The 12,256-nt window shown below is 46.3% G+C and overlaps 1 protein-coding gene across 1 annotated transcript in view; it reads left to right on the forward strand.

Annotated features, from left to right (window-relative positions):
* DLGAP2 (DLG associated protein 2) overlaps positions 1-12,256 on the forward strand; it is a 145,896-nt gene that overhangs the window by 61,732 nt on the left and 71,908 nt on the right. Inside the window, exon 3 of the mRNA XM_065900003.1 lies at positions 2,197-2,408. Coding sequence (XP_065756075.1) covers positions 2,197-2,408 — 212 coding nt within the window. The remainder of the gene's footprint in view (positions 1-2,196; positions 2,409-12,256) is intronic.

The following is a 12,256-nucleotide window of genomic DNA, read 5'->3' on the forward strand; positions in this document are numbered from 1 at the left end:
ATCCTGGTAATTTGTTCTGATGGTGGAAAACTGACTTTTGTTAAGAAAACCCATGGATGAGGACCTAAATGCCCAGAGAAGCTCAGTCTTCCTTCTTCCTTAGTCATTTCTTCCTCGTGCCCCAAATCCTGAGCGTCAGGATATACCTTCTATGTGCGTAAATCTACGCCTGTTTCCCCGGGGACTGATTGCTTGCTCCGTCACCGGGCCTTTCTCTCCTCCCACCGTGTCTCTGGCGGGTCTGCACTGCCGTCTGTGGCCTCGTGCCCGCCCACCCACTCTGGACCACCCCCAGGGTCACTGTCCTCCTGAAAACCCCTGGAGACAGGCACTCAGCACCCGGCAACACGGAGCTTGGAAACGCCACCCACACGGCCCCTGCTCTGCAGCTGCAGGGACTCGGCTGCGGACCCCCACGGTCCACTGAGGACCTGGAATCTCCACCCTGTTAAGCCCCCTCCTCTTCCTGTGTGTGGCTGCGATGTCTCCACGCACTTCCCGTGGACCTAAGCCAGCTTGGGGTGGGCGGAGGGGGAGCTGTTTTAAAACACAAACTGCAGGCAGGACCCACGACGTGTCACCACGGGGCCTGGAGGGGCTTGATGCCCACCCCCTCACCTCTCAGTGAGGGGCCGCCCTGTCCCTGCTTGTCTTGGCCGGAACCGCAGAAGGTACATCCTGTCCCATCCCCCGTTTCCCCTCCTGGGCTGTAACATGCGAGATGTCTGAAGATGTGTTTTAAGAAAATGGAGAAAAGGTGCCTTCAGCTGAAAACTCTGCCTTTCCATCCAGGCATGCGCGTCCCTGGCGGGGATGGTGACAAATGGGCCCACTGGCGCCATCAAAACTGGAAAGATGACAAAGGAACATATCTACGAAACAGAAACAGACTCACAGACACAGAGAACAGACTGGGGTTGTGAAGGGGGGCTGGGGGAGCGGTGGATTGGGATCTTGGGGTTAGCAGGTGCAAACTATTATATATAGGATGGATACAAAACAGGGTCCTACCGTATAGCACAGGGAACTCTATTCAGTCTCCTGTGATAGACCATAAGGGAGAAGAATATGAAATATATATATATATACGTCTATAACTGAGTCACTTTGCTGTACAGCAGAAATTAACACAGCATTGTAAACCAACTGGACTTCAATAAAATTTTTTAAAAACGCTGGGAAAATGGCAGGACTCCTCTTGGGGTGATCTGAGTGTCCGGAAGTCTCGGAATAGTCACCACAGGAAGAACCCTGTCTCCGAAGACCGTCAGTACAGACTTGCTCCGTCCTCTGTCTCGGTGAAGAGTACTCTGGGAGATCGCGTCCTGCAGCACGGAGAGCACGTGTGTTAGGTCCTTGGACTGCGGAACTCCGTGTGACGGTGCGGGCACGTGCGGATTCGTGCAGCCCTCTACCCTCGGCCGCTGCTTGGCGTGGTTTGGGTCTTTGTAAGGGTCACGGCTGGTGGAAGGTGAGCTGCATGGGGCAGGTGCGTGCGGTGTAGACACCCTGAGACTTGTGTGTGCTGTGTGAGGACGCCGGGTTTCCCAGATGGGGGGTGGACACGGAGTACAGGCCTGCTTCATCCATCCTCTACGCGGCGTAGCCCATGCACCCCGGAAGTGACACAGAAGCGCTGAGGGGGCGTCGCTCTGCTGGGACCCACGCCGTGGACAGAGTTCGGGGTCTGAGTCCCCACCCAGTGCAGTGTGTGCTTCCCGGGCGTGCAGGGCCCTGGCGTGGGGGCCCGACTGTGGGGTGCACCCCTGTCAGCCCTCACCACGCAGCAGGGCGTCCTCCTTTGGTCTCCTTCTTCCTCTTATTTCTTGTTCTCCACACTAGGGACCTCTTTTTCCAGTTTTCTCAAGTTTCAACTGCTTTCCTACCAGAAGGAAATAAATCTAAATGTTAGTGGTGCTTTTTTCCAGGTTTTGAGACTACAAACGGGTTTTTCTTTCTAACATTGTCTCACTTTTCCCATAACGTTTATTACTTTTATAACAGGGGAGAAAACAATAGTTGTATATTAATGTCCTTTGGGGATTTGAATGACAGACCCCTAAGAAGCGTGTGACTTTCACTGCTGAGTGACCATAACAAGCTGTGTCTTCACGAGCTCCGAGGGTTTGTCCCCAAAGAGGCAGTAACGGGATTCTGACGCCAAGGCTGACGCACGCCCTATCTGTTCTCTCCTAGGTGCCCCAGGACGAGTGGGGAGGGTACCCCACGGGGGGCAAAGACGAGGAAATTCCCTGCAGAAGGACGAGGAGTGGCAGTTACATCAAAGCCATGGGTGACGAGGAAAGCGGGGAGTCGGACTCCAGCCCCAAAATGCCCCCCAAGGTGGCGCTCCGGCCAGAGCCCCTGCTCAAGTCCATCGGACAGAGGCCGCCGGGAGACCTCCAAACGTAAGCCCCCCATGCGCCTCCCTCACCCCAGCCCAGGGCTCTTTTCACACTGACCGCGGCCGGTTGTCCAAACACCCTAGAAAAAGTCCTGGGTTGAAAATATTAGGCTCAATGGCCGTCGATTTTCAAGTCCTTTAAAAAAAAAGCAATCAGACCTTCGGTTATTTACTCATTGCATAGTAATTAAGGAAATACACTTGGGCAGTTTCTATGTCAAATATTAATTTTCAAGTACCTATCATAGCCGATGACCCATCCGTGTGATCATTCCAGCAATTGATCAGGAGCGCATCTGTGTGAGTGTGTGAGTGTGTGTGTGTGTGTGTGTGTGAAAATCACAATGGGGAATTTTTTGTTTACTATAACTTCACAAGTGCACATGTAGGCAACAAGTTTTTTGCATGGTGGGGGCAGGAACTGGATTAATTTTACAAATATCATAGCATATGCTTTATATATTTGTCCAAAAATACATTGGGTTTTTTTTTGTTTTTTCTTTAACTGAAGTGTAGCTGACTTACAATGTTGTGCCAGTCTCTGCTGTACAGCGAAGTGGCTCAGTTATACACACAGAGACATTCTTTTCTGATATTCTTTTCCATTATGTTTCATCCCAGGAGACTGGATATAGTTCCCTGTGCTCTGCAGTAGGACCTTGTCGTTTATCCAGTTTATATATACTAGTTGCATCCGCTAATCCCAAACTCCCACTCCGTCCCTCTCCCTCCCCCTTGGCAACCACAAGTCTGATCTCTGTATCTGTGAGTCTGTTTCTGTTTCATAGATAGGTTCATTTGTGCCATATTTTAGGTTCCACGTGTAAGTGATATATCATATGGTTATTTGTCTTTCTCTGACTTACTTCACGTAGTATGATAATCTCTAGGTCCATCCATGTTGCTGTAGATGGCATTATTTCATTGTTTTTATGGCTCAGTAGTATTCCATTGTATACATGTGCCCCATCTTCTTTATCCATTCCTCTGTCGATGGACATTTAGGTTGTTTCCACGTTTTGGCTATCGTGAATCGTGCTGCAATGAACATAGGGGTGCATGCAAAGACACACTGTTGGTAAATTTAACTAATTTCCAGAACATAAACAGAGGAAACTAGGAACTCGGCTATTCATTTGAACTATGAAAATATGACTATAATTCTTAGCAGTCACCTTGTGTGTTTTTGGTCCTTCCAGCTAAGTCTGGATATAAGTGCAAAGAACTGTCTGCTTTTCCCACCACGAGCTGTGGCTTCTCTGGTGTGAAGGTTCAGCAAGAGGATGAAACAGCAGCTCAGTGCTTTGCCAGTGTTGCATCCAGAGTTGTTCTCGTAACGTAGTGAGAGGATGAGGCTGTGACCAGGGTGTCACCTTTGTGTCATCCCCCACCCGTGCCCCGTGCACATGGCGACATGTGAAACAATGGTGTGATTTCTCCTGATAAATCCAGTCATCCGTTAAATGTTACCTCACAGGATGAAAAATTTAAATTTTGGATTGACCCGTATCCTACATTTGACAAACGTGAACGGTACCTTTATGACCTCGTTCACTTAAATCCCTCGGCAGTTGTGTTGGGGATGCCAGGCACGAACAGATGAGGGAGGCAGTGACGCCTGTCTCGTCCCTTACGGGTCCCCTAAGGTACGGCGCTGCCTTACACAGAGGAGGTGGCCAGGGGAGGTTTGTGAATCAGTGCCTAGGAGCCAAGCCAGAGGCTCGCCCTGTGGAGCTCACAGAGGGGTAACGGGAAGGGGGCATGTAAGCAAAGAAAGCAAACCGTTGGAAGAGGTTGTCAGTGGAAGGTTGTGCTGGGAACTTAAGAAGTGAGGGGTTAGGGGTGGGGAACCAGAGGCATCACCTGACCCAGGCACGCAGCCGTCGAGGGCTGGACCAGGCATCGGTCTCCCCAGCTTCATTTGGGGGTGCCTGAAGACATATCTGAGAACTCTGGGTTATCTGAAAACCCCACCCCCCTGGGCAGCAGTTGTGCTTAGCAGGTCTTGGGGTTTTGATCCACTGGGTAGGGCCACCGACTTAACTCCTCATTTTAAAAGTTCGTGATTCATTTCATGATTGTGCACTCAGAAAGCAAACCATGAAAAAGAAATAAAAGCAAGCAGCGTTTGAACTGTGACCAGGGATCAGGCCTTTTAAGAATTACGGGGGCTTCCCTGGTGGCGCAGTGGTTGGGAGTCCGCCTGCCAATGCAGGGAACACGGGTTTGTGCCCCGGTCCGGGAAGATCCCACATGCCGCGGAGCGGCTGGGCCTGTGAGCCATGGCCGCTGAGCCTGCGCGTCCGGAGCCTGTGCTCCGCAACGGGAGAGGCCACAACAGTGAGAGGCCCACGTACCGCAAAAAAAAAAAAAAAAAAAAAAAAAAGAATTACGCACTTTGTTTTCCTATTGACAAAGTCCCTTATCCCTGTCTGCTGACCCCAGACTGGTCGTGCTCCCTGGAGCCCTGTCCCCAACCCTTGAGTCCTCCCCGCGGGACCACGATTCCCTTCTTCAGCGGTCAGCACCTGCCTCTCGTCCCTCCCCTCATCTGTACCAGGCGCCAGTGCTGACCATGTTCAGAAGATATTGTTAGGAGTTTACATTCGTAAAACCCGCATCATTACCCACCATCGTAAAAATTCCCTCAAAAACCCAAGAGAGTGATGGAGAGGCAAGGCCACCGGACAGAGTAACCATTCACCATCCGTGTGTGGAAGTGGAGCCGGGGGTTCATCCACAGAGGCTTCTAACCCCAGCACACCCACTGCACTTCATACCTTGGGAAACTTGTGGGGGAAATGAATAGAAGATGCTGCCTAACTCCTGCTCCTGTTCTCAGCTCACTTACGTCTGCGTTGGCCTTGCAAACACTGCCCACTCTGTCTGCAGAGATAAGCCCTCGGTCGGGCCCTTCTTCCCGTTATTCTGTGTTTATCACTCCGTTCATCCCTCTGACACGTGCCAGGCACTGTGCTAAATTCTCCTCACACGTGTGTGGATTATTCTTTTCCCCCAAATCTGACACTGCGATGGAGATGTGAAGGGGAGGGGGCAGCACCCTGTGACATGTCCAGACGACACCGTGCCCTGCAGGACTCCTCTGCTTATTTGCAAAGTCCGTGAAACTCCCGTAACAAGTCGCTCTTTGTGTTAACATATGAAATTTCTCTTTAAAATATGTTACTGGGAGGTATATCAAGTAAGTTGTTATTATTGTCTGTTAGGCTCTTAGCACATCTTAGAATTTTATAGGTTTCAATATAATTTCACTTATTTTCGTCCTAAATGGCGTCATGAAAACTCAACTCTTTACCCAGGGAAATAAAAACTGTGCCCATTTTATGGAACAGAACCCTGAGTCAGAGGAACGAGGTACTGAAGGCCACAGAAGGGACCAGGGGTTTGAAATGAAAAGTTCTTTTAATCCCATGTCCGAGGAAAGTATCTCACCCAAATAGCAGGGTCGTGTGCCTGGGGCCCAGCGTGATCTCTGAGGGAAAGGAAGTGGTAGTTCTAAAGTTGTGTTTAAAATATGACTGAAAGCCATCAGATTTAGCAGTGCACTGAATGTTTTCCCTCTGACACCACAGAACTTCACCAGCAGGAGCTGACTGACAGAACGGTTTAAGAGTCGAGGGATAAACATAAGAATTGGTGTCTGCCGACCTCCTTTAGGTTTTATTCTCAGTATGCACCATTCATTCTGTTCACACTCATAATGGTATTTGAGAATGCAGATGAAATAGTCAGGTGAACCTAGTAATTATACTTTAGTTTGAATTTGATGGATTGATGTTCTTATCGTTGAATTATCATATGGGCACACTGAAACCTTAGGAATTTTACGAGCCTCCCAAGTCACAGTAAACACTGGTATAAAATGGACTTTCCCAGCAGCCCTTCTTCAATCTGCCCAGCTAAGACCTGAAACGAGATTGGCTGTTTAGTTGCCTGTTACCAGCCCTTTTGAGCCATATAATCTAAAACCCCTTCTGTGAAGGCTGCACGCACTCAAAATGCTTGACCTCTGGGAACAGTGATTCTGTTGAACGCTGTCTTGTCTTCCTGCTGTTAAACCGAGAAAAAAGTCAGTCTTCTCATTAATAATTGAGTGCATGTCCTTATTACACATACAAGGATTTTCGCCTTCACCTTGCTGTGTTCTCTATAGAGTGCAAGGTGAGAGGAAGTCTTTTCACTCTCGAAAGAAAAATGAAACAAAAACAGACACGCAAAGACCTGTCACAGCTGTCTTACTGCTCAGAATTCTCAACAGTTTTGTTGAGCGATCAGGAAAATCAGACCCCCAGGCCGGGGACAGACCCTGTCTCTCTGTGGGTCAGACCCTGCCCATAGGCAGACACAATTTAGAATTATTTTAAATGAAGTGCACATTTCACGATGCTACTGAATCTGATTTACTAGATTTTTAAATTAGCTTATGTATTAGTATCTGGAGAATTCACTTTTTATAATTATGAAAGGTAGACCAACTGATTTAATTGGGGGTATTTTTTTCTGCTTAGTTGAATTGAGAAGTCAAAGCTCTAATAATTTTGAACATCTCTGAGTCATTCTCTCAAGAAGGTAGAATTTTAAATTTATAGAGAAAGGAGAGCTTATTTTAAGAACTACTTCATATGTAAAGATAAACTCAGGTGGGTTACAGATATAAGCATAAGAATCATATTTGTATGTGTGAGTATATACAGGTGTGTGTGTGTGTATATATGTGAGTGTATACATGTATGTGTATACATGTGTATGTATATGTGTATATAGATACATGAATGTGTATATATGAATATTTTAGAATCTTGGGTTGGAGAAGGCATATCCAAACCTTATTCCACAGTGAGAAACTACAAGACACTGACAGATTTTAATTCATAAAACTAAAAACGTATTCATGGTAAAAGCCAACAAACAAATCAACAAGCTAAAAGTACTGTCACCAAAGTAAAACAACCATAAAAACCTGGGAAAATGTTCCATAATACAGGTGACACATTTTTGTACTCTTAATACGAAGAGATGCCTTACAAATCAGTAAGGAAAAAGTGAGCACTGTAGCTATAAAAATGGACAAAGGCCAGAAAAGACTATTTACAGGACTTCCCTGGTGGCACAGTGGTTAAGAATCTGCCTGCCAATGCAGGGGACACGGGTTCGAGCCCTGGTCCAGGAAGATCCCACATGCCGCGGAGCAACTAAGCCCGTGTGCCACAACTACTGAGCCTGCGTGCCACAACTACTGAGCCTGTGCTCTAGAGCCTACGAACCACAACTACTGAGCCCAGGTGCCACAACTACTGAAGCCCACGCACCTAGAGCCCGTGCTCCTCAACAAGAGAAGCCACTGCAATGAGAAGCCCACACACCGCAAGCAGAGAAAGCCCGCGTGCAGCAACGAAGACCCAATGCAGCCAAAAATAATTTAATTTAGTTTTTTAAAAAGACTGTTTACATACCTTATCGATAATTGAAACTTTTAGAGAGTATTTTAGCATTCCACTTAAAGCTAAAAATGTAAAATCTTATTCTAAAGAAATTGCTGTCAAGCATGCGCACAGTTCCATTGTATATCACTGTAAGGAATTGTAAACTGCCTACTAGCCCATCCGTAGGCCTTGGGTCCCGCTTGGGACAGTCTAGCCTCTGGATACACCTGTAAGCGGTGACACAAGTAAGATGATGTTCATTGCAACATCATCAGTAATAGCAGAAGTTTAAGACAATCCAGAGTTCACCACTATCGTACTGATTGAATAATAGATATACAAGCATTAAAATGGTAGAATATTATTCATAGAATATACTAGAATATTAGGCAGCTATAAAAGATGAGGAAGATTTCTATGCACCGATTTGGAGCGATCCAGGTTACATCACCTTTAAAAAGCAAAGCATAGGACATTAGTATGTAGCTGCCACTTTTCTATAATAAAATGGGAAGATAAGATTAAAAGTCATCATATTTATATTATAAATTTTTATAAATTATAAATTATAGTATAAATATGTATATAAATATAAATAATCATATTTATATTACATAAAGAAACAATAGAAGGATAAATAGAAACTAATAAAAATGTTTACCTCTAAGGAATAAAGAGGAAGTAGGTGCAATAGGGCTGGGACCAGGACATCTCAATATGTCCCTTTTCTGTATATAGTGTTAGCCTTCAATTATGCAAATGTGCCATCTATTCAGAAATATCAGAACTTAGAAGACACAATAAAAGAAAATAAAAGCCACTCTCAAAAAACAGAGCAACCGAGAGGAGATTTAGAGATAGCCGCTGACAGAACTATCAGAGAGAACCTAAAAATAACGAATTAATGCCAAAGGATCTAAGGGAAAACGTGACGACTCGCATACACAGAAGGGAAGTTGGCAGAGAGAGAAAAATTAGAAGAAAGAGGCGGCTAGAAATACTACAGATGAAAATCATGGTGTTAGAAGTAAGGACTTTCACTGCTGAGCTCTTCAGCAGACTCGGCGTAACTGAGTGATAATCAGTGAGCTTGAAGATAGGTCCACAGAAATCACCCAACGGAAACGCAAAGAAAAAAATGGAAGAAATAAAAAGTGGAAACGAGCATTCAAGAACTGTGGGAAAATATCAAACTGTCCAACACACCAGAATCCTGGGAGGAAAAGAGAAGGGGAAGCAGTCAATAGAAGAAACATTCGAAGACATGACACCCAAGAATTCATAAAAATAATGAAAGACATTAAATCACAGATTGAAGAATCTCAGAAAATCTCAAGGAAGATAAGTACCAGATACAAAACAAAAGCCACACACGTCATTTTCAAACTACCAGAAACCAAGGATAAAGAGACAATCTTAAAGAAAGCTGGAGAAAAAGACACATTACATACAGAGGAACAAAAAATTTTCACAGACTTTTTGTCATAAAGTATTCAAGCCAGAAAATAATGAAGTAACATCTTTGAAGTATTAAAAGAGCAACCTATTAACCCAGAATTCTAGACTTAGAGAAAGTATCTTTCAAAAATGAAAGTGAAATAAAGACTTTTTCACAAAAACAAAAGCAGAGAAAAACATTGCCATCAGACCTGTACTAGGAGAAATATTAAAGGAAGTTCTTCAGGCACGAATATGGGATAGTACGAGGACAGACAGACATCTGGGGCTGTGCAAAAAAAGGACCGTTCCATATCTGCGTTGTGATGATAGCTACAGGACCGTGCGCCTGCCACCATGCCCAGAGCTGTGCGGAAAGGGAGGGATGCTGACAGTGGGCAACTGAACCAGAACTGGAAAACCCAATCCTGCGAAATCAAAAACAGAGGGCGGTAAAATGGAGTGTGTGCAAGCAGCTCCTCTGTGGCGAGGCATAAACATTAATCCGGGACAGGAGGAGGGGAGAGCCCTGCAGCCTCACCCCCTTTTTGCTGGTTCACATCAGGCAACATAAGACATTCCCCTTGGCCGCTGGTTGGAGAGGAGATCGAACGAGTCACAGGAGAGAACCCCGGCTGGGAGGTGAGCGCCGGAGAAGAGCTGGGAAGATGCGCTCAGATGGTCCCTCTGGCTCCTCACGTGCGCTCGGAGAAGGGAGCTTCCTTTTCTCCAGATGTACACTGACTTGGTCGTCTCGATGACCTAGACACCTGCCCTGTGACTCTCCTGGAATTCACTGGCCAGTAGTAACTGGTCGTGCCCCTTGGCCGCTGGGGAGGGGTCAGGTCTGCTTCGGGGCCACAGTGGGGTCAACCCAAGAAACCCCGAAAGGCACAGGGCGTGCAGGATCCATCTAGGACAGCTCACTGAGCATCCCGCAAGGCCACTTTCCCCATTTCTAGGGCCATCAATCTTGACTTTTCTGCTCTTTCCTGATGTGCGGCTCCCTTTTGAATTTGGCAAAACCCCCCGCCAGCTCCTAGCATCTCTCACATACCGACCCCAGGCCCAGTGTATCACAAGCTTGTCTCCCCGCAGCGTCCCGTTTCTGAGCATCCTCGCACCCAGGGCACCTGGCTGCGCCCCAGGGCAGATCCCTCACCCTCCAGCCCCTCGCAGCTTGGCAAGCCTTTCTTCTCACCCTTCCCAAGCCTCCTGGCAATCTGCCTTCCAGCCCTGCTGAACTCCCTGCAGCCTCCTGACTGCACCATGGGCTCACACTTCCGCGCTCCTGTTCGCCCTTCAGTACCAGCTCAGGGTTCCCTTCTTCTGAGGGTCTTCCTGAGTCAGTGCCCTGCTGGGCGCTTCCCAAGTCCTCCGCCCTTGCCTCTACCATACGCGTGTCTGCTTTCCCTAACAGAGAGATGTCCTGTCTATAACAGCCATCGTATCTTCACTGTGTGGCATTTTATACGGGCCCCATACACACTGAACGAATGAAGAAAACTGACTTTTTATGAATCCCTAGTCAGGGATCATTGTTAATCAACTTAATAAGTGAACTGCTATTAAGGGCACCAGTAAAATCATCATTTTTAAAGTTTCTAAAAGTAAAACTTATAAGTTGAAAAGATGTGTGAAAGCCCATTCACATTCACTCAACTCCTTAAACTCTCTAATAATTAGTCCCAAAAGGACCAGATGCTAGCCTCCTTGAAAATATCACACACCTTAATTGTGCAAATCTTCAACCAATAGGGAACCATATGCTCCATGGAGAAGTATTCTCTTTCACAGTTTCCACTGCTACCCATGGTCTGGTGACTTCCACACCCTCCATTTCAGCTGGAGGAAACCACGGGGGTTTTTTCTGTGCCAGGTCACGTTAAAGCTGTTGCCAGCACTGCGAGTGTGTATTTGCAGCTCTGAAGAGTGCGACCTCCTGGCTTCCCAGGTAGCTGAAAATGTCTCTCATCAGAGACTGAACAGGAGGTAGGGACCAAGGGACACCTGGCGCTGTGCCCCTCAGGTCTCCCCTCACTGGCGAAGCAATCCCACTGCAGGCTTTGCAGACTCCGCAGGCGTCTGTCTGTGAAGGAAGGTGGACCTGTACAGCACTGTGGCCTTTTTCTGTCTCTATTCATGGATGTCACCAGGATCTCACCCTCACACCTCTTCATTTATTTTGATTGTTTCTCTAGTAAATCCTCAGCTTTTGATTCTCAGACTGTGGAATCAGCTCTGTGTTATTATTCTCTACTGTTTTCTTGTTTTCTAATTCAGTAATTATGCTCTTATTGTTAATTTTTTCTTGTATTTCCTTAGATCTAATTTGTTATTTCTCTCATTCTTCAGCTGAATGCTTATTTAGTAGTGAAAGTGTTTAAGACTATGATGAATGTTCCTAAGGGTGTACCTATACCTGCCTCACACATACCCTGATAGGTGATGCTTTTGTTGTCCCTACTTTCTGGATAGTCTGCAATTTTGTTTTGATTTTCACCTTGATCAAGGGTTTGAATGAATTAAATGAAGGAAAGATCAACTTACTAGGATAAATGTAGTAGCCACTAGTAACTATTTTTCTTCCTTTTAATTACTTTTTGAAACTTAAGTATTGTGTAGAGTTTTTAATACTGACCACCTTTCCTTTCCAGCCCTTTGGGCAGGGAACTTGATTTTAGAGAAACAGATAAAATATTGTTCTTTTTTCCAATGTCTTCCCATTTCTCATTGTATGAGCTCTCGATTCCCCCAAAAGTCGTCATTCCCGGTCACTCTCACGGCTGCATATGCATTCACTCACTCTTCAGTCTACCGCAGAGCTACTTTTGGCCTTTGTGCTCCCATTCATCTAAGTGTGACATGTGCTTTCCAGCACAGAGCTGAGGACGTTTCCTCAGTTCACCCCATGCTGAGTGCCGGAGTTCAGATAGCATAATGGACAAAGAATTTGTCACACTTGAACAGT

The sequence above is a fragment of the Phocoena phocoena genome, chromosome 21 (genome assembly GCF_963924675.1).
Source record: "Phocoena phocoena chromosome 21, mPhoPho1.1, whole genome shotgun sequence".
Taxonomy (NCBI): domain Eukaryota; kingdom Metazoa; phylum Chordata; class Mammalia; order Artiodactyla; family Phocoenidae; genus Phocoena; species Phocoena phocoena.